At 43.0% G+C, this 23687-nt stretch overlaps 1 protein-coding gene across 1 annotated transcript in view; it reads left to right on the forward strand.

The window, feature by feature from the left end:
* The window catches only part of LOC120058233 (protein TANC1-like), a 279176-nt gene that overhangs the window by 163898 nt on the left and 91591 nt on the right, over nucleotides 1-23687 (forward strand). Inside the window, exons 6-7 of the mRNA XM_039006740.1 lie at nucleotides 6548-6770; nucleotides 13594-13917. Coding sequence (XP_038862668.1) covers nucleotides 6548-6770; nucleotides 13594-13917 — 547 coding nt within the window. The remainder of the gene's footprint in view (nucleotides 1-6547; nucleotides 6771-13593; nucleotides 13918-23687) is intronic.

The following is a 23687-nucleotide window of genomic DNA, read 5'->3' on the forward strand; positions in this document are numbered from 1 at the left end:
CACAAAGCAACTCAAACAACATTGAAATTCCATGCAACATCCAATCCTGTCATACATCACATCATGGTTTCACAAATATTGTTTTATCCAACTGTTTTGTAACAACATCAATATGGAAAAAAGGTTGGCTGTATAATTTAGCTAGCTAGCCCAAGTGGAATTGTCAGCACTGTTTATCAAACTAGTTAGCTAGTTCATCTTGGACACATTCAGTTGAAACTTTACAGGGTAAAGTCTGGGTACTTTTCGTAAAATATATACACTGAGTGTACACAACATTAAGGACACCTGCTCTTTCCATGACATAGACTGATCAGGTGAATCCAGGTGAAAGCTATGATCCCTTCTTGATGTCACCTGTCAAATCCACTTCAATCAGTGTAGATGAAAGTGGAAAGAGACAGGCTAAAGAAGGATTTTTTGGCATTGAAACAATTGAGACATGGATTGTGTATGTGTGCCATTCAGATGGTGAATGGGCAAGGCAAAAGAGTGCCTTCGAACTGGGTATAGTAATAGGTGCCAGGTGCACCGAGTTGTGTCAAGAACTGCAACGCTGCTGCGTGTTTCACGCTCAACAGTTTCCCTTGTGTATCAAGAATGGTCCACCACCCAAGGATATCCAGCCAACTTGACACAACTGTGGGAAGCATTGGTGTCAACATAGGCCAGCATCCCTCTGGAATGCTCTCGACACCGTGTAGAGCCCATACCCCGACGAATTAAGGCTGGGGGTGCAACTCAATATTAGGAAGGTGTCCTTAATGTTTTGTACTGCCAGACAATGTTCATATATCATGACTATAAATGACGTCAAGATGTTTGTATGTATCTTCCATTTGACATGTCTCTTGATGTAATGACATAACAACTGCATCAGAGTTTTGGGCAACCACTTTTGTTCCTTTCAACCGCTTTTGTTCCATGCTGGCTAAAGACTTAGTTGGCCAGTTATTAGCTAACACCAGACACAGATGGAAGTGGAAACCTATGTGACCTCATCACCTCAATTGGGTCTTCTGTAGAAACATTTTTAGTTGGTGTTTTTTTGCATTTATAAAAGTAGAGATTCAGAGCTACAAAATGGTATATCATACACTGCAGTTGAGGAACAATGGGGAAGTAATTCTGCTTTGATAGTTGATGAACTTGTAACCCCACTTTTGAGAAATGGCACTTGAATATTTTGTTACACCTACTGTACTGAAGAGCTCTCCTTTGTCTTATTCAGCATCGTTCACACCCTCTTAACCTTAGCCCCACCCATCTCTTTAAGGATTCACTTGTGAGGCCAAGTGCTAAACAGAATGAGTAAGGTGGTATGTAAATAACCAAAGATTTCAAGACTAAAAGTGGTGAAGGTAGTAGCCTACAATAAGGAAAAATTCCAGGTAAAAATACACTATCCTAATCTGACTTTGTTGCAGGTCATGTTGTTCTTCACATTACCGTCTCTGGTAGACACAAACTAATCAAATAAAATCTAAGTTTATTTGTCACATGCACAGGATACAGGTGTAAACGGCATAGTGGTTATTTGCATATTTGCATGGTAGCAATATCAGAAATAGAAAGTGTCCAGATAAAAATATTTTATAACTATTTTGTAATTATTAGATTATGCTTACCCAGACACATTTGTCTAAATTGATGGGTCATGTGAAAGAAATGCTATACCCCCCTCACCCAGCCACATCTAGCTAAGTGGGTGGGTCACTATTGTTTAGACATGTACACATGTCAATAAAATACAATAGATTGCCGTAATCACCCCCAGACACACCTGGCTAACTTGATGGGCCATGTAATCAACTGGCGAAGTGGAGTCTTTTGTTTAGACATGTAGCTAGCTAGCTAAACAATGAACCATAATCCCAGCCCATAGTTACAGTCCAAACGGATTATCATAGCTAGCCACCATGCATGAAATGCTGTAGTATGAATCTGTAGGTAGCTAAAGCTAACCAACTAGGTTCAATGTTTACTAGTTAGCTAACATTAGGCTATAACTAGGAATGATAATGGATTTCTGAGATGCAAATTTGATTACTACACAGATCATACACGTAACTTTAGCTAGCGAGCCAGCAAGCTAATGTTCGCTAGCAAGCGAACCGTACGCTTTAACACAACTTTCTGACAAAATTAGAAATGTATCATATCTGAAAATGTAGCTAGACTCTTACCCGTCCGTATACATGGATGAACACTTCACGGCAGTGTGTCTTTTCCATTTGGTTTGTAGCTAACTACAGCTTGTTTGGCCTGTTGTGTCAAGTCACTCCGTTTCACACTGACCGTGTGCAGAAAGTAGTCCATCACAACTTTTTCCATCACAACTTTTTTTTGCCGATTGCGCCTGCTAAATTCAGGGCAGCAATGTTGTTGAGAGCAGTAGCAACCCTTTTATAGTTCTCCATGACTAACGTTATATCTTTCAAAAAAGCCGCAGTAGCAAGGATTATCTACACCTACTGAGCAGCTCATGTTATAAACAGAAGTGTGCTAAATGGCAGACCAATACGAACTCATCTCTCAGCATGTCCAGCCCATCCATTATCATAGCCAGTCATGGCTAGCGGGAAGGTTCCTCTCTTTTTCCGTGGCTAAACCAGCTAGGCTCGTCATTTAAAAGAAATATTTGAATTTACAGATGGCATATAAGTTATCAAGGCACATGAAAGTTTATATGTTTCAGAAGGCATTTTTTTCCCAAAAAACGCATTTTGATAAAAAATTCTTAAAATACGTTCAAATGCCTCTCCTGTGAAGTAGTGACATGCGACATACGCCTAGCTTCTTGAAACGGGTCACCTGTAAGTATCTTTGCCTTAGATGAATATGGGAAACCTGTAATTATATTTTCTAATACGCTGCAGTCAAATGAGAGCTATGTACCAGTAGAGCTATGTAAACCATGCCCCTCTGCAAACACGCCTTCTGCGACGTTGGTTACAAGGTGGTACTTATTTAAATTAGGTAAGAGAATAAGACTTTACCATGGGTGTATTAAAATTTGAGATTTTGTGACGCCACAAAATCCCTTAATAATCCAGCCTCCCGAATCAATGTGTTTGACATGGGGGAAGGGGACCAGTAACTTTATGATACAACTTTAGTCGAGTAATCAACTTTATCAATGTAGAATCAACAGTTCTTTTTTATACTTTGGTCATCCTACTTTGATCTGGTTTTATCCAAATATCATCCAATTGAATGAAAAACATGATTTTGACTCTGCATGACCTTTAACTATTCCCTATCCCATTGACTTCTACACTGCTGTTTTACCATCAGAGTTTAAAAGCATCATCTGTTTAATTCTCCCTTAGAGTAAATGCCATTAAGCTATTATGTCATCAGCGTGGTATGTTGGGTAATGTACGTTGCCTTATCCTTTGCTCCACATTACATGGGTCCTATTCAATAGGCACCAAACGGAAGAAAACAGACTGAAACAGGGAGGGACTACCTCCTGGTTTTCCATTGCCAAAACATTTTTTGTTGTTGTGTTCCGTTATGAATTTGACCCTGATCACCATTTAGCTAAAGTGCGACATTGTGATGTAGATGGGAAACGATGAGGAAGAGTTAGCATGCAGAACCCTTTGGCGAGGCAGTGTTAGAAGGCTCCTGGACTGTGTCCCAAATGGCACCCTATTCAAATCAAATCAAATCACATTTTATTGGTCACATACAAATGGTTAACAGATGTTAATGAGAGTGTAGCGAAATGCTTGTACTTCTAGTTCCGACAGTGCAGTAATATCTAACAAGTAATCTAACAAATTCACAACAACTACCTAATACACACAAATGTAAAGGGATGGAATAAGAATATGTACATATAAATATATGGATGAGCGATGGCCATGCGACATAGGCAAGATGCAATAGATGGTATTAAATACAGTATATACATATGAGATGAGTAATGTAGGATATGTAAATATTATTACAGTGGCATTATTTAAAGTGACTAATGATACCTTTATTAAATCCATTTATTAAAGTGGACGATGATTTGGGTCTGTATGTTGGCAGCAGCCTCTCTATGTTAGTGATGGCTGTTTAACAGTCTGATGGCATTGAGATATATATATATATAGTTCACTACCCATAGGGCTCTGGTCAAATGTAGTGCACTAAATAGGAAATAAAGTGTAATTTGGGAGCAGGCATGTAGCTCACCTCTAGGCGGTAATGCTAACCCCAGCCATCAAGCACTCATCCTGACCTAGGCTACACACTACACATAGGGAGAGAGAGGCAGCGGAGAGGAGAATACAAGGGACACACCTAAAGGTTGGGGTTGTGGCATTAGCACTTCTTGAGTAAGAAGAACATGGTGATCAATCATGGGTTGAGTTATTCTGGTTAGTAGTTAGATTGTAAGTTGGTATTCAGTTGTTCTAGCTCAAGTCTAGTCTACAGCCTGGGCCCCTATTCATCATCCATCTCAGACTAGGAGTACTGATATAGGATCAGTTTCAGCTTTTAGATCATAATGAATCCTAGGGAACTGATCCTAGATCAGCACTCCTACTCCGATATACAGGTCCTGGAGTCGTTTTAGGCCTGAGTTTGCTGTTTTGAAAGCCTCGCTTTGTTTACTGAGCGAGCTCATGCCTTCAGCTTGTGTGTCATGCTCACATGTAAACTGCTAATTTATTTCCTCAGGAATTTGCATTGCTTGCGCATGATTCGGGTTATTTGCTCAGGTTAAAAAAAAGCTATTTGACTTGACTCATATTTTCCAGTCTACTCCCATATAAGGAGGCAAGCTCTTTATTCCCAAGTGAAAAATATGAACAGGTTTTTATTGTTAAACTTTGTAGCTATGAGATTCTACTCTCTGCTCTACTCTCTGCTCTTTGTCTTCCTCTATTGTCATGTTTTATTATGTTGTTGTTGTTGATGAGGACAATGATGACGACAACTTCATAGGCCTATGTGCCTTATCTTTGTAAATACCCATGCATTTCAGTAATAAACTCAGCAAAAAAGAAGTGTCCCTTTTTCAGGACCCTGTGTTTCAAAAATAATTCGTAAAAATCCAAATAACTTCACAGATCTTCATTGTAAAGGGTTTAAACACTGTTTCCCATGCTTGTTCAATGAACCATAAACAATTAAGGAACATGCACCTGTGGAACGGTCGTTAAGACACTAACAGTTTACAGACGGTAGGCAATTAAAGTCACAGTTATGAAAATTTAGGATACTAAAGTGGCCTTTCTACTGACTCTTAAAAACACCAAAAGAAAGATGCCCAGGGTCCCTGCTCATCTGCGTGAACGTGCCTTAGGCATGCTGCAAGGAGGCATGAGGACTGCAGATGTGGCCAGGGCAATACATTGCAACATCCGTACTGTGAGATGCCTAAAACAGTACTACAGGGAGGCAGGACGGACAGCTGATCATCCTCGCAGTGGCAGACCACGTGTAACAACACCTGCACAGGATTGGTACATCCGAACATTAGACCTGCGGGACAGGTACAGGATGGCAACAACAACTTCCCGAGTTACACCAGGAAAGGACAATCCCTCCATCAGTGCTCAGACTGTCCGCAATAGGCTGAGAGAGGCTGAACTGAGGGCTTGTAGGCCTGTTGTAAAAGCAGGTCCTCACCAGACATCACCGGCAACAACGTCGCCTATGTGCACAAACCCACTGTCGCTGGACCAGACAGGACTGGCAAAAAGTGCTCTTCACTGACGAGTCGCATTTTTTTCTCACCGGGGGTGATAGTCGGATTCACGTTTATCGTCGAAGGAATGAGTGTTACACCAATGCCTGTACTCTGGAGCGGGATCGATATGGAGGTGGAAGGTCCGTCATGGTCTGGAGCGGTGTGTCACAGCATCATCGGACTGAGCTTGTTGTTATTGCAGGCAATCTCAACGCTGTGCGTTACAGGGAAGACATCCTCCTCCCTCATGTGGTACCCTTCCTGCAGGTTCATCCTGACATGACCCTCCAGCATGACAATGCCACCAGCCGTACTGCTCGTTCTGTGTGTGATTTCCTGCAAGACAGGAATGTCAGTGTTCTGCCATGGCCAGCGAAGAGCCCGGATCTCAATCCCATTGAGCACATCTGGGACCTGTTGGATCGGAGGGTGAGGGCTAGGGCCATTCCCCCCAGATATGTCCGGGAACTTGCAGGTGCCTTGGTGGAAGAGTGGGGTAACATCTCACAGCAAGAACTGGCAAATCTGGTGCAGTCCATTAGGAGGAGATGCACTGCAGCTGGTGGTCACACCAGATACTGACGGTTACTTTTGATTTTGACTCCCCCCCCCCCCCACCCTTTGTTCAGGAACACATTATTCCATTTCTGTTAGTCACATGACTGTGGAACTTGTTCAGTTTATGTCTCAGTTGTTGAATCTTGTTATGTTCATACAAATATTTACACATGTTAAGTTTCCTGAAAATATACGCAGTTGACAGGTAGAGGACGTTTCTTTTTTTGCTGAGTTTATATTTGACTGCCATGTGGGATCAATAAAACAAAATAAAATGTGTTTCTCCTTCTCCAGTGTTCAGTGACTAGTCAGGGTATCAGTCCCTGCTCCAGTCTGACCAGTAGCACGGCGTCCCCCTGCACAGAGAGCCCCTGCTCCACCCTGAACAGCAACGCCAGCCACAGCCTCAGACACAGCAGCAGCGGTCACAGCAAAACTCCTCTGACTCACTCCAGCCCCTGTGGAACCATCGCCAGCCTCAGCTCCACGCTCGAGAGCAAGGACAGCGGGATCATAGGTGAGAGACACTCGGGTTGCGTCTCAATTGGAACCTTATTCCCTATGCAGTGCACTACTTTTGACCAGGGCCCTTCTGGTCAAAGGTTGTGCACTATAGGGAATAGGGTGCCATTAAGGACATAGTCTCACTCACCCATCCACTCAATCAGTTACTCTGTCCCTAGCACTCAGCCTTTCCTCATGACTTACTATTCACATTCTGCACAATGCCCACAGGAGTGGACCTAGATTGTCCTCCATGCCTCTTGTGTCTCGTGAGACTAGCATCGTCAACAATCTAAACAGGGTCTGCATTACCCTGATAAGTCCAATCTATCATTATTCATATGGACTATATACATTCATCTTCTCAAAAATCTTTGATCGTTTTACTGTTTTATTGCCTGACAACTCATCCCAAATTTTTATTTTTTTATTCTGCTACTCTATTGATCGCTACATAAATTTAGTCTGTATCCTTCAAGTCGTTTGTGCTGACGTCATAGTGAGGGGCCTTGTACACAACATATTCATCAGCGATTGAATCGTCTTTAACCAAGCAGAGTACCAAAGTTGATCATGTCATCATGTAGGCCGGCTCTGTCCCAACCCGTCGGTCAGAATATGTTTGCATTCTACAAGAGGGAGGAAGGCAAATCCAGACTCATCGTTGAGAAGAAAGCGCTGTTGCATTGTGCTGTTAGTGGTGTGTACAGTATTAAAAGGTAGTGGTGGTTGAAAGCTCCAACAACATGTGGCTGTTTTGTTCCTCTACTAACAGGGGCTTTAGGAGATTTGGGGATTTACATGTGCTGACAGGAAGATGGGTTATTACTGTATTCAACTCCTTTGTGGTTTCTGCTTATAGGTTCCAGGGACTGTCAAACCTACTAGAAATTAATTCGGTATTCTGAATTCGGTATTCTCAATTGTACTGTTTTTATTGGCCAAAAATGCTAGTCATGTAACATTGCAACAAAAAAAGTTTTTGGGGATTACATTTTTTTACCCCCTTTTTCTCCCCAATTTCGTGGTATCCAATTGTTAGTAGTTACTGTCTTGTCTCATCGCTGCAACTCCCGTACGAACTCGGGAGAGGCGAATGTCGAGAGCCATGCGTCTTCAGAAACACAACCCAACTAAGCCGCACAGCTTCTTAACACAGTGCGCATCCAACCCGGAAGCCAGTCGCACCAACGTGTCGGAGGAAACACCATACACCTAGCGACCTGGTCAGCGTGCACTGCGCCCGGCCCTCCACAGGAGTCGCTAGTGTGCGATGAGACAAGGATATCCCTGCCGGCCAAACCCTCCCTAACCCGGACGACGCTAGGCCAATGGTGCGCCGCCCCATGGGCCTCCTGGTCGCGGCCGGCTGCGACAGAGCCTGGGCTCGAACCCAGAGTCTCTGGTGGCACAGCCTTAGACCACTACGCCACCCGGGAGGCCCCGTAAGTGTTTTTTCTGTCTGGTTATTGACATAATTTTTTCAAGGCCCCAGTTGATTTGGACCAAAATATAACAAAGCAGTTAACCTCACTAAGATATTACAATTCTATCCCCTATTGTACATTCACCCAAGTAGACAAATTTGGCCTATATCAAAATAAAATGAAGGAAAAAGACCTGTTGCAATAGCCTCTGCTGAAATCGTGAGCTGCTTCACCAGTGTTTCAACCTTTTTGTACCATTTTGTGGCCAAGACAGACTTGGTTGGTTGGCAGTAATACTTTGCATCTCCCGAATACAAAATCTGTGCTGCTGTTGACATAATTGATAACTGTGACTCATATTCCTCCTAACCCCCCTGTGCAATATCATAGCTGCTAAATAATTCATGCTGGCTGTGATATTGTATCTGCCATTGTAAAGCAGCGTGAAAAGCGCTGTGCCGTGCCCAGCTACTGCCTACATACAGTTGAAGTCGGAAGTTTATATACACTTAGGTTGGAGTCATTAAAACTCGTTTTTCAACCACTCCACAAATTTCTTGTTAACAAACTATAGTTTTGGCAAGTCGGTTAGGTCATCTACTTTGTTCATGACACAAGTCATTTTTACAACAATTGTTTACAGACAGATTATTTCACTTATAATTCACTGTATCACAATTCCAGTGGGTCAGAAGTTTACATACACTAAGTTGACTGTGCCTTTAAACAGTTTGGAAAATTCCAGAAAATTATGTCATGGCTTTAGAAGCTTCTGATAGGCTAATTGACATCATTTGAGTCAATTGGAGGTGTACCTGTGGGTGTATTTCAAGGCCTACCTTCAAACTCAGTGCCTCTTTGCTTGACATCATGGGAAAATCAAAAGAAATCAGCCAAGACCTCAGAAAATAAATTGTAGACCTTGGTTCATCCTTGGGAGCAATTTCCAAACGCCTGAAGGTACCACGTTCGTCTGTACAAACAATAGTACGCAAGTATAAACACCATGAGACCACGCAGCCATCATACCGCTCAGGAAGGAGACGCGTTCTGTCTCCTAGAGATGAACGTACTTTGGTGTGAAAAGTGCAAATCAATCCCAGAACAACAGCAAAGGACCTTGTGAAGATGCTGGAGGAAACTGCTCAGCAAGGAAGAAGCCACCGCTCCAAAACCGCCATAAAAAAGGCAGACTACAGTTTGCAACTGCACATGGGGACAAAGATCGTACTTTTTGGAGAAATGTCCTCTGGTCTGATGAAACAAAAATAGAACTCTTTGGCAATAATGACCATTGTTATGTTTGGAGGAACAAGGGGGATGCTTGCAAGCCGAAGAACACCATCCCAACCGTGAAGCACAGGGGTGGCAGCATCATGTTGTGGAGGTGCTTTGCTGCAGGAGGGACTGGTGCACTTCACAAAATAGATGGCATCATTAGCATGCAAAATTATGTGGATATATTGAAGCAACATCTCAAGACATCAGTCAGGAAGTTAAAGCTTGGTCGCAAATGGGTCTTCCAAATGGACAATGACCCCAAGCATACTTCCAATGTTGTGGCAAAATGGCTTCAGGACAACAAAGTCAAGGTATTGGAGTGGCCATCACAAAACCCTGACCTCAATCACATAGAAAATTTGTGGGCAGAACTGAAAAAGCGTGTGCGAGCAAGGAGGCCTACAAACCTGACTCCGTTACAACAGCTCTCAGGATGAATGGGCCAAAATTTAAGGCAATGCTACCAAATACTAATTGAGTGTATGTAAACTTCTGACCCACTGGGAATGTGATGAAAGAAATAAAAGCTGAAATAAATCATTCTCTCTACTATTATTCTGACATTTCACATTCTTAAAATAAAGTGGTGATCCTAATTGACCTAAGACAGGGAATTTTTACTAGGATTAAATGTCAGGAATTGTGAAAACTGAGTTTAAATGTATTTGGCTAAGATGTATGTAAACTTCCGACTTCAACTGTATCTACTGCCCAGGTTGAGACCGAGAGATGTAGCCTAAGCATCTCAGAGTAGAAATGCTGATCTAGGATCAGGTCCCTGTCCATGTCAGCTTATTCATTGTGATATTTAAGGCAAAACTGATCCTAGATCAGCGCTCCCACTCTGAGACGCTTGATACATATGGGCCAGCCAACTTCAGATCATTAGGACCTACTTTTTCTTCTGTGGAATCAGTACTGTAGAACTCAATGCTTCTAACCAAGTCTAGCGGCCTCATGGTTTCTCCTTCAAACACTCACAATTCTGTTTGTCGGCGGAGGACAAGCTATAACATTGGTCCGGAACTTCCCCCTAGTGAGTAGGGCTTCTTGGGTTATTTAAAAGGCAGAGGGAGAAGCCAAGTATGTTGTGTTCCTAATGGCACCCTATTTCATAGGGCTCTGGTCAAAAATAGTGCACTATGTAGGGAATAGGGTGTCATTTGGGACGTAGATGTTGTGTCCATGAGACTGATTCCCAGCTCTGATGAATAGTAGTCAGGGCCTTTGAAGTGGTTGAAACGGACTGTGGAAGAAGCAGGATAAAAGAACGCAAGGAATCATTTACTTCAAAAACCCATATTAATTTGGCTGGTTTTTAAACAGCACGTTGGGTGGGATGGTATGGAGCCTACTGCAGAGTGTGTGTTGACATATGAAAAACTGCAGCTGCTGTTGTGGGGTGGGGCCGAGAGAGGGAGGGAGGGCATCGCAAGGAGGGGACTTAAGAGGTTCATAGGAATGGTCATAAGCAGTTATTCATGTTGTAATTAATGGGAATGACAAGTTATTAATGTTTTATACAACAGGTGGGTCTAATCCTGAATGGTGATTGGTTAAAACCACATTCCAGACGGTTTCTATTCCAAGTTACCACCGGCTAAATCTATGATGTTAAAATGCCCATTTACTCTGTTCCATCTGACTGCGCATTTCACTATCTCATCATCTCAGCCAGGCAATTTATAAACTTGATCTCCACTATAAAAATGACTTGCCTAGTTAAATAAAGGTTACATTTAAAAAATACAAAAAATAAAAAGCATCTAGACATTATCTCACATTTCTTTTACGCTAATATTTAGTTTTCAACGGCGGAGATTTGTATAAACCTTGCTGTCTGTCTCTGCGACATATACAACATTGTTTCAATATTCAAATTCGATCTCCAGCTGTCCCATAGTAATGAACGTGACGAGAGTCAGAACGAGACAGACAGACAGGCAGCGTTTCTCAGCCAGTCAAAATTCTGAATCAGCATAATTTTTGGGGATACACAGTACCAGTCAAAGTTTGGACACACCTACTTATTCAAGGGTTTTTCTTTATTTGTACTATTTTCTACAGTGTAGAATAATAGTGAAGACATCAAAACTATGAAATAACACATATGGAATCATGTAGTAACCAAAAAACGTAGTTACTTCATTGATATTCTGGCTGCACTGTTTGACGTGACTGTAAGTTAGCTGTATTTGGCTAGCTAGCAAACAAAGGATAAGAATGTTGCCAGCCAGTATGGCAATGGAACATTTAGAACGAATAACTGGGTCGCGTCCCTAGATAGAGAACAAAAAGACTGAACAACTGGGTCACGTCTCTAGATAGAGAATAAAAAGATTGAACAACTGGGTCACATCTCTAGATACAGAACAAAAAGACTGAACAACTGGGTCGTTATACATGTTGTAAATAACGGTGATAACCAGTTATTCACGTTGTAAATAACGGCGATAACCAGTTATGCATGCTGTAAATAACGGTGATAACCAGTTATTCACGTTGTAAATAACGACGATAACCAGTTATTCACGTTGTAAATAACGGCGATAACCAGTTATTCACGTTGTAAATAACGGCGATAACCAGTTATTCACGTTGCAAATAACGGCGATAACCAGTTATTCACATTGTAAATAACGGTGATAACCAGTTATTCACGTTGTAAATAGCGGTGATAACCTGTTATTCATGTTGTAAATAACGGTGATAACCAGTTATTAATGTTGTAAATAACGGCGATAACCAGTTATTCACATTGTAAATAACGGCGATAACCAGTTATTCACGTTGTAAATAGCGGTGATAACCTGTTATTCATGTTGTAAATAACGGTGATAACCAGTTATTCATGTTGTAAATAATGGTGATAGCCAGTTATTCATGTTGTTAATAACGGTGATAACCAGTTATTCATGTTGTAAATACCGGTGATAACCAGTTATTCATGTTGTAAATAACGGTGAAAACCAGTTATTCATGTTGCAAATAATGGTGATAACCAGTTATTCATGTTGCAAATAACGGTGATAACCAGTTATTCATGTTCTAAAGCAGAGTGAGGAGATGGTAAAGCTAGTGTAAGAAGGTAGGCTGTTTTACCTTTTTATTCAGACCACTTCGGTCTGTCTTTGTGAATCAAATCACTGTATCAAATGTTACAACGTTTAGGGATTTCTGATTTGCTGAATATTTGCACAAGCATCAGGCTAGTTATCCCAGACGTATTTGTTATGTTATTATTAGTGACGGTGCAACACACAGCACCGTTATGAAATCCAGATTAGCTATGTGGTACAGTGGGTCTACTCTAAAGCTGCCAAAAACAGACGCATTTCCTCTGACTGCACATGTGACAGTCAAAAGTAGTGCACTATATAGGGGATAGGGTGCAATTTGAGAAGCATTCCCATGTTTTGGAGCCCAGCTGCCAGTTGGTGGCTTTTGCCTTTCCCCTCAGCTTTTAGTGATTCTGTTTAGCATGGTCAGCCAGGCCTGAGGAGAGGATTAAAAGGGGATTTGCTTTCATGTAAGCAAACACCTGTCTAAACTCTTCAAATGGAAGTTTGAAGTCAAATGGTATCTTTCCCAGAATTCCCAGGTTTTCCAGAGATCTTGGTTGGAGGATTCCTTGCTTATTCCCTCCTGATTCCGGGAACCTTCCATCCTGAATTTCTGGAAAATTTGGCAATTTTAGGAAAGTAACCGTAATTTTGCAACCCTACTACAGTATCAACTTCAGTTTGATCACACCATGTTCTATTAGATAGATGACAGTACTGTTTGGAGGAAAACCTATTTGATGTACAGTGTACACTTTTGAGTATTCTAAGCTACTCCATTCAAGATACCTTTAATAAGGGAAAATAATGGTGGTTAATACAAAGACTAAAAAACTTGGGGCAGGCTCTATTGATCTAAATCTACCCCACCATGCCAGCTCTGAATAATTCTCATTAGTTGGAACTACATTTATTGGTAAATATCAGATCAGGTGGAGGGTGTTGATGAGGTCAATGAAAACAGAGTGGAAACGCTAAAGACACAGAGAATTCCTAATAATGACAATGACGTACTGCACCGATTTTCTTCTCTCGCTCTCTCTCTCTCTCTCTCTCTCTCTCTCAGCCACCATCACAAGCTCCTCGGAGAATGACGACCGCAGCGGCTCCAGCCTGGAATGGAGTAAAGATGGCAGCCTGAGGAGCAGCGGGCACCATGGCCTGGTGCCCAGCGTGCGGGCCGATACATGCTCTCCTGTGGCGGAGGAAGACCCCAGTGGGCCCCCAGAGACCCCTGCCCCATCCAGGACAGAGCACCCCACAGGCTCCTCAACGGGGGCTGCAGGAGGAGCAGCAGTAGGACCAAGCCACCCACCAGAGGGCCCCGTTCCATACCCCACAGCACACACCTCCTTGTCCCTCATGATGCCGCGGCCCAACTCTGTTGCAGGTAAGAAACCTTGGCTCTGGGTGATTAAGTATGCGGAGAAGGGATATTATCAGGACTTGTATGCTGGTTTGAGTTCACTGGACTTGTATACTGGTTTGAGTTATCTGGATTATCTACTGGTTAGTTTTCTAGACTTTTACACTGATTTGAGTTATATGGTCTTGTATGCTGGTTTTTAGTTATCTGGACCTGTACACTGGTTTTGAGTTATCTGGACATGTACACTGGTTTTGAGTTATTTGGACTTGTACACTAGTTTGAGTTATCTGGACTTGTATACTGGTTTGAGTTAGTATTGGCTCATCAGAGGAAGTGCTCCTTGATCCTTGCACAGTGAATCTTCATTCAAATGTGACTCAGTTCATCTTGACTTTGTGTCTGCATTATCTCCTTAGGAAGATCTCTTAACCTGGAAAGGAAGGTGTTAGTCTGTGACCCTTTAGGACCCAACAGTGTCTGTACTTCACAGAACGTCCTGACTCAGGTCCTCAGAGAGCCAGCTAAGCCACGGTGCCCTGTGTGACTGTGGAGCTGACTGAAACACTGTCCTTTTCCCAGCTGACCAAGTGAGATGGAAATGGAGCGAAGAAAACAGGGGTGGACGAGGCTTTGATGTGTCAATTCAGCAGACAGAAAGAGAGAAGGAGAGAGATATATTATCTACCTCACTTGCTTTGGCAATGTTAACATATGTGTCCCATGCCAATAAAGCCCCTTGAATTGAATCGAATTGAAATTGAGAGGAGTGAGTGAGTGAGTGAGTGAGTGAGTGAGTGAGTGAGTGAGTGAGTGAGTGAGTGAGTGAGTGAGTGAGTGAGTGAGTGAGTGAGTGAGTGAGTGAGTGAGTGAGTGAGTGAGTGAGTGAGTGAGTGGAAAAGAGAGTGAGAGAGAATTGTACTGTGTGTTCTACAGCTAGCTGTTTGTACACAAACGTGCATACACAGTGGATTTTACACACCGTTTGCTCTTAGTGCACAAAACATTCATCTTTACTGCATGCTGATAAATCTATAACTTTGCCATATAAATAGTATAGTAGTGCATACAGGGCATTGTGTGGAGAATTCTCTAAGGTCTCTTGCATTTAACTACCTAATTATTCCAATAACTCATAACCTGTTTTAACATCTTCTGTTGTTTTGGTCCGACGCAGCTCAAACAGCATGGACAAACACACACTCACAGACATTCACTACCTCATAAAGCTAACAGCCCAGGAGCCATCGGCCCCTTCTTTGCTCTCGGATGAGGAGTTTGTTATGCAGTGTTGCCCCTGAGGACTGAGTTGGATTCACACCTCTGATTTTATGGTTGGTTACGTTGCCCTGGGAGCAGACAGCAATGCCATAGAAAGACAAGTTCATTTATGGTCCAAATGAACCTGCTCTGTCACCAGGGGCCAGGGATACGAGTGGGGCTTGAGATGCTTCCCAAATGGCACCCTAGTCCCTTCGTATATAAGGAATAGGGTGCAATTTGGGACAATTATTTTCCACTCGCTCTTTTACGAGAGGACTATAGTAGGTTAAATGTGATGTCTTAATTAGGTTAATACATTGTGTGTGCATGAATCAATGCTTGATAGAGAGAGACTATAGGAGTGAGAAGAAGTGAGATCACTGATTTACTTATTTTCCGCCAGTGGGGGAAGGTTGAACGTCATCTTGCGCTTTTGTAATCATGAGGAAGTTGGATGAAGCCATTACCTTTGTTTGAGTACCAAATGGCATCCTATTCCCTATATTGTGCACTACTTTTGACCAGGACCCATAGGGCTCTGGTCAAAGTAGTGCACTGTATAGGGATAGAGTGGCCTTATCTGTAGCTTTATACCAAACATTCTATATGGAGAGTATAACAACATCCCACAGTCATCCAGAGCGTTCCAGTTGATCCTCTTGTCGTCCTGTGATTGCCCCTTTCCTGTCCCTGTCACACACCAGTCTGTCACATCAAAGATGTCTGGCCATAATCTGTAGGACACACTGATAGAGAGGGACTGACTGATAGCGAGTGATAGGGGGGAGAGAGAGAAAGAGAGACAGTGGCTAGACTGAGAAAGAGAGCGAGAGGTGTGATGTGATGTGATGCCAGGCCGTGTCGTAGAGGAGAGGAGTCGTAATGAAATTCCCATAGTCTGATTGTTGCCAAAGTGCTGAAAGTCAAGCTGTCATTGATTGGAGCTCCTTAACTAGGGCTGTGATGGTCATGGAATTTTGGATGATGGTTATTGGTCAGCCAAATGACCGCAGTCACTGGAATAACGTACAAAATCATAATAATTAAAAAGTCCGCTCCTGACTGCATGTGCTGCTGCAGGGAGGGGGGCGTTGATCTGCCAGGAGAGTGAGAGAGGGATTTGAGGCGATATGTTTGAATACGGCATCCTGTGACTTGTTACCTGACAGACTAGAGTCTAATTAGAGTCCAGAGGATGGCATTGCCTATGCAACCAAAGACTTGTTTGCTACAACACCTTGCTTGTTTCAGCAAGGAGAAACAAAGTTTCATCACGTCGTAGAGTCCATGTTATAGCAGAAACCGACTCAACCGCACGAATGCCAGCCATCCCATCTTCAGTCAGCTGTTCGTTCCACACAAAACATTTATTTTTACTCTTCTAATTACGTTGGTAACCAGTTTATAATAGCAATAAGGCACCTCGGGGGGTTGTGGCATATGGCAAATATACCACAGCTGAGGGCTGTATCCAAGCACTCCAGGTTGGGTTGTGCGTAAGAACAGCCCTTAGCCGTGGCATATTGGCCATATACCACACCTCCTCGGGCATTATTGCTTAACTGTACCAGCCCTAGCCTTAATACACTGTGAGGCAGTGTTCCTACCAGGACTTCAGGAGTTAAGAGTTGGAATAGCTGCTGTCTCTCTGTTGCTCTGCTGACCTGCTGGCTCAAAGTTGAACTATTATGGACTGGACAGACACCATATAGAATGTCAGCTCACCTGCTAGGTGTCTACAAACGATGGTGATTCAACATGTAGAATCGTCGGGAAATGAACCGAAAATGATGGCTAATGTTCTGTGATCAGAGGTGATAGGACCACTGTTTTTAACCGTCTGTTTTGTCCTTTAGACTTCTTTCTGTCTGTGCATACAAAAGCGTTTGACCCCTTCTCAGGTCGTTGGATGTTTTTAGCCTGAGAACAAAGGGTCCATTTCTCTGGGTGAATTAGTGGAGTCTGTCTAATGTCCCACAGCCCTGCTATGTGAGATATGCGCAGGGAATGTATCCGTGTTGCTCAGAAGTATCATTTGCGGTGTGCGTGATTACAGCGGACATCGTGTCTGGCCTGCTACAATCGAACTGCTGCTGTGGGAAATCCAAGCAGCACTGTCTGCACATTAAGCTGTGGCTAACTGGCTAGGTCCAGATCCACACCAATATACCACCTGTCTGAATGAGAAGACAGAAACCTGAATCCTACTCATTAAACCAAGCCACCAAATTTCTTTGCTCAGAAAATCAAACAAGCGGTTTGCCGTTTTCTCAGGGCAAAGTAGGACTCAAGTCGATTGACCCACCATGAGCGCACAAATATGCTTCTATCAAATCAAAACACAGACAAACTCGCAACATAACACTGACAATATGATCATTATTTTTGTACAATCCCCCTCTGGCTGCTGCTTGTCTTGTCTAGTCAGACCCTACTGGAAGACTGGACTTTATAGGGGATATTTTCCTATTTTTGCTGTGATTTTGATTGACTCCAAAATCTGTTGGAATAAATCCCTAATTGTATTGTCTCTCAGCAGGACATGTCTGTAAAGCTGCTTTTTACTCCATCCATTCTGCATAGTAATTTTTGTTATTGTATATGTGTCTGAGTCACAATGTCTCCATTGAAATGTGGCATTTGTTTCCATCTCAAATGTCACCCTATTCCCTGTATAGTGCACTCATTTTGACGAGGGTCCATAGAGTGCCATTTAGGATGCACGCTTTGAATTATTAAGGCAGTCAGACTGGCAAAAAGCCACACAACCGGTCCGGGCATCATCACATTTCTATTAATTTAAAAACCATCCAATATAAATGAGATGCGACGGGGAATGAGACTGTGGGTTTAATTACAAATGACTGTAACATTGGAAGCCTAATCATAAGTTAGTGATGTCACACTCACACACAGCCCCTAATCTGACAGCTGTCACACTCTCCCTACCTCTCGTTGCTATGCCTGGGAAATTAACCCGCGCCGTTGGGGCATTTCAGCAACAGTTCCAGCTGCACAGAGTTTGGCAACAGTGCTGGGATGCGTCCCAAATGGCACCCTATTCTCTATATAGTGCACCACTTTTGATGCAGTCGCACTCACTCTATGTCAGATTGTCTTAGGAAGAGACGGGTCGGAATGTTGTTTTGCTTTCTTTCACTTGTTTTTCACATCAGACACCACAGCGCAACTCACACTACTAGACACATAATAACTCTAGAGTCATTTCTAGTGCTTAATGTTATGTTACCAGCAACATACCACTCTATTTGGTAATGTGTTGTTACTGCTAAATGCCAGCTTCACCTCTATAAGGCTGTGCTTCAAAAGTGTGCACTATATAGGGGAATAGGGTGCCGTGTGACACACAGACAGTGGCAACGGGATAAGCTTCTGAAAACATCTCAGAGATGACTCTCTCCTAGCCCAACCCACACTCCATCACAGGTGCCACCGACTTCAAAGAGGATTGCCTTTGACACGGGCTCTGTAACGGAAACTAAATATGTAAATGTTATTATAATACGGCATGTAAAGTGGTGGCTTCAGAGAGCAGAATTCTAAATGAGAACTGAGAGGGCGAGGAAGGGAGGAAGGTAGGGACTCGGTGCAGCTGAAAGAGATCTTCTTAGTTTCTACCCCTCTCATGTGTGGGGGTACAGAGTAGAAGAAGAGGGCTCTGTCTTGGCTCTATTGTAAGCTCTTCAGATTTGGCTGAAATCAAATTTGACACCTCCATGCCTCCTTCATCCAGTGCAGATTCAGGGCTTTTCGGGAAAAGAATTCAGCTCAAAGCCTTCTGTATTCTTTGTTACGCTCAAATAATAAGAATTATATTTCAAGTCATCAGAGTTAAGCCATTTACCGTGGATTAGGGAATCAAAGGCTACATTAAGACTGGTCACAGGAATCCCATGGTCCAAAGACCTCCCGTTGAACCGCTGGTGGAGATTTCCCCAGACAGTAAAACGGCATTAAGGTGGTTAGCTGTGGAATGGTTCGGCCACAGCACATAGCCAAGGGGCACTCCATTCAACCTTGGAACATGTTGATTGGTGCATTGCCTAGGCAGGCATTAGTACTATTGTGGTTCACAGTCGTGTGCCGGGTGCCCAGTCTGCACAGGTAGTCTTTGTCACTGCCCTGCTGCCCTACTCAACATTCCATTGTGTTACGGTGTCTAGGTGATTGTTCCTTTGTGGCTGGCAGAAATCCGCTGCCCCCCCCCCCCTCCAGAGCAGAAGTAGGCATCATTGACGGCCATTGTTCCATCTCCTGGTTACTATGGATCCCTCTTCATAGGAGAATACTTTATGATTACTGGAGCACATAGTGACTGCAGCAAACAGCTGCGTCCCGTCTCTTAGACTGATGTCATCTCCACGAGTCCCAGATGGACACACTCTCAATGGTCCCCAGATGTTCTGCAGGTTTGCTTATGTTACAGTCATTACTTCAAATTATAAAGTCGTGTTTTAACCACTGGTGGATGAGGTGATAAACCAAAAGCGGCTTAACTGGTTTTTATCAGCATTTATGTTTTGTCTACTCACGTATGGATTTTATGAGGGGATTCTTTGGGTATGCTTTTATTGTCAAGTTTCCCATTTGCTCATTGAGAATGTATATGTGGAGTCTCACTGTTCCCTGAAGACTTCTCCACTTATTTATCTGAAGTTGATGGTGCACATGGCGTCCATTTTGTCACCTCTGACCAATGTTCCCTCTAAGCTGCGAGTGTGCGCAGGACTGCGGCGCATAAGAAAAATCAGCCCGTGCAGAGAAGCACAAGATTGAACTTCACTCAGCTTTCTAAAGTTCTCCCTGTTTGTTAAAACTATCAATGTTTGCCTTTACTGTGGGAATTGAGATCGAATCAATGCAATATTAGCCACTTTCCATGTAAAATACCAAAAACAAAACAAACTATACAAGACTTAGAATTCAAACCTAACTATGCAATATATTTTGTTGTAGGCATAGCGTATCGGAGTACGATTCTATTGTATTGACAGGCCTGTACTCTACACAGACCGGCGCGCCATAACCAATCAGAGCTGCAGTAGGCCTACAGTGCTTTCGTAAAGTATTCAGACCCCTTGATTTCTTCAACATTTTGTTACGTTGTAGCCTTATTCAATATTATAATTTTTTAATCTCATTAATCTACACACAATACCCCATAATGACAAAGCAAAAACAGGTATTTAGAAAATGTATTAAAAGAAACAATTGAAATATCACATTTCAATAAGTATTCAGATCCTTTACTCAGTACTTTGTTGAAGCATCTTTGGCAGCGATTACAGCCTCGAGTCTTCTTGAGAATGACGCTTCAAGCTTGGCACACCTGTATTTGCGGAGTTTCTCCCATTCTTCTCTTCAGATCCTCTCGAGCTCTGTCAGGTTGGATGGGGAGCGTCGCTGCACAGCTATTTTCAGGTCTCTCAAGATGTTTGATCGGGTTCAAGGCATGGCTCTGGTTGGGCCACTCAATGACATTCAGAGACTTTGTGTTTAGTGTCGTTGTCCTCTTTGAGGGTGAACCGTCGTCCCAGTCTGAGCTCCTGAGTGGTCTGGAGCAGGTTTTCATCAAAGATCTCTCTGTACTTTTCTCTGTTCATCTTTCCCTCGATCCTGACTAGTCTCCCAGTCCCTGCCACTGAAAAACATTCCCACAGCATGATGCTGCCACCACCATGCTTCACGGTAGAAATGGTGCCAGGTTTCCTCCAGACGTGACGCTTGGCATTCAGGCCAAAGAGTTCAATCTTGATTTCTCATGTTCTGAGAGTCCTTTAGGTGCCTTTTGGCAAACTCCAAGCGGTGCCTTTTACTGTGGGGTGGCTTCCGTCTGGCCACTCTATCATAAAAGCCTGATTGGTGGAGTGCTGCAGAGTTGGTTGTCCTTCTGGAAGGCTCTCCCATCTCCACAGAGGAACTCTGGAGCTCTGTCAGAGTGACACCCGGATCTTGGTCACCTCCCTGACCAAGGCCCTTCTCCCCCGATTGCTCAGTTTGGCCGGGTGGCCAGCTCTAGAGGAAGATTCTTGGTCGTTCCAAACGTCCTCCATTTAAGAATTATGGAGGCCACTGTGTTCTTGGGGACCTTCAGTGCTGCCGAAATTTTTTGGTACCCTTCCCCAGATTTGTGCCTCAACACAATCCTGTCTCGGAGCTCTACGGACAATTCCTTGGTCCTCATGGCTTGGTTTTTGCTTTTACATGCACTGTCAACTGTGGAACCTTATATAGACATGTGTGTGCCTTTCCAAATCATGTCCAATCAATTGAATTTACCACAGGTGGACTCGAATCAAGTTGTAGAAACATCTCAAGGATGATCAATGGAAACAGGGTTCACCTGAGCTCAATTTCGAATGTCATAACAAAGGGTCTAAATATTTATGTAAATACCTTTTTTCTGTTTTGTTTTTTTAATAAATGTGCAAACATTTAAAAAAAAAAAAAAAAAAAAACGTTTTGCTTTATCGTTATGGGGCATTGTGTGTAGCTTGATGAGGATTTTATTTATTTAATCAATTTTAGAATAAGGCTGTAAAGTAACAACATTTGGAAAAAGGGAAGGTGTCTGAATACCTTTCGAATGCACTGCATATGCAAATAGACCATTGCCATATATGGATTTGTGCCGTTCACTTTGAACTGGACTGTTTTACAGCATGAGTGGTCGTGATTATTATGCGCTTGTTTTTAGATCAAAGTGACGGCTGCATGTACAGGGATGCAAACTATTCACCTTTCGGTGAAAATCGCCTTTTTGAATTCAAAATAGGTGACCTATATGAATCTTATAGATCCGATGAGAAACGTTTGGGGGTGCTTTGGATCACTACTGACTGTAAGGGAACGAGTGATGCGCGTTTGGAGCAATCGTTCATCCAATTGTTCACGTAACAACAGAATGCAGCACGTGATTGAAGAGAAAAGAGACAACCAATTTGGTAGTTACAGCATCAGTGTGCACTATGGAAAGACAGTAGAGTGGAAAGGCAGTTTGCCAGTTACAGCAGCCCGTCCCCAGAACGATAATGAAGAGGTAGGTGAGAAGCCTGACCACGAAGACGGGGTTGAGAAGGTGATGAAGCGTACTTCATGAGCTGTAACCGAAAAACAGCTGGCATTTGGAAAGTTTAAGGTGAGGGAGAAAGTGTGGTGGAACAACTATTGTTACCATTGTTAAGTATCTTGCTAGCTGGATCGAATTCTCCGTAGGCTAGCCACAGAAATGTTAAGCAACATTAGCCTATTTAAAAAATAAAAAAAATTGCCCCATTTTCGTGGTATCCAATTGGTAGTTACAGTCTTGTCTCAACGCTGCAACTCCCGTACGGACTCGGGAAAGGCGAAGGTTGAGAGCCGTGCGTCCTCCGAAACACAACCCAGCCAAGCCGCACTGCTTCTTGACACAATGCCCGCTTAACCCGGAAGCCAACCGCACCAATGTGTCGGAGGAAACAACAACTGGTGACCGTGTCAGCGTACATTGCGTCCGGCCCGCCACAGGAGTCAGTAGTGCGCGATGGGACAAGAACATCCCTGCAGGGGCCAATTGTGCACCGCCCCATGGGTCTCCCGGTTGCGGCCGGCTGCGATAGAGCCTGGACTCGAAACAGGATCTCTAGTGGCACAACCACTGCGATGCAGTGCCTTAGACCACAGCCCTACTCGGGAGGCCAACATCACCCAACTTAACTGATCAAATAGTTTAGTTTATGGTGTGAAAATTAGCTGGCTAATAAAGTTAGACAGCTAACGTTAGCTAGCTAACGTTACACCATCAGATGAGATAACATTAGTAACCTAACCAATTCGCTATAGTATTAGCTGGTATACGACTCCTTGCCATTCCTCAAGCTATAACGCGTTAGTTGCTTACTGGACTTACTGGACCTGAGAATTAGGTGAAAATGAGGCGTTAAACAAGTGGATGCCGCTATAGAGGTGAAAGAAACACCACACACTTTCCCTCTTTCTCACTTTTTCAATACAGTGGATTAAAAGGGGTATGCCAGGTGTATTCTCTGCCTGAAAGAGATCAATTATGCCAACAAATGGTATCATGCTCTGCTGCTGGCACATTGTAGAACAGATGTCCACAGGCAGAAAGTGTACAATGTAATAATGTGCAGTGTAGCCCAAAGATATTGCTTTAGTTGTGTTGAACTTGACAGTAACACTTGTGTGTGAGTGAGGGGGATATTACATTTTTTACTCATGAACGTTATTTTTGCACACATGTAGCCTTGTGCACTTGATCAATGCCTATAGTGGCCACTATAATAGAGCAAAAATAGAATGCCTGTTTGTTTAATTCTATGTGTGTGGTCACAAGCATTCTATTATAAAGGCTGTCATGGCTAACTGCAATATTAGTGTAATGTTTTTTCTCAAGACTTGAGTGTCATTTGCAGTAGAGTCTAGGCAACAAATAACATTGGGTTGCTTTCTTAAATTTTTTTTTTTAGCTGTGAGTTAGGTTTACATTAACCACTTTTTATTTTACACAC

Source organism: Salvelinus namaycush, chromosome 13 (genome assembly GCF_016432855.1).
Source record: "Salvelinus namaycush isolate Seneca chromosome 13, SaNama_1.0, whole genome shotgun sequence".
Classification (NCBI taxonomy): Eukaryota; Metazoa; Chordata; class Actinopteri; order Salmoniformes; family Salmonidae; genus Salvelinus; species Salvelinus namaycush.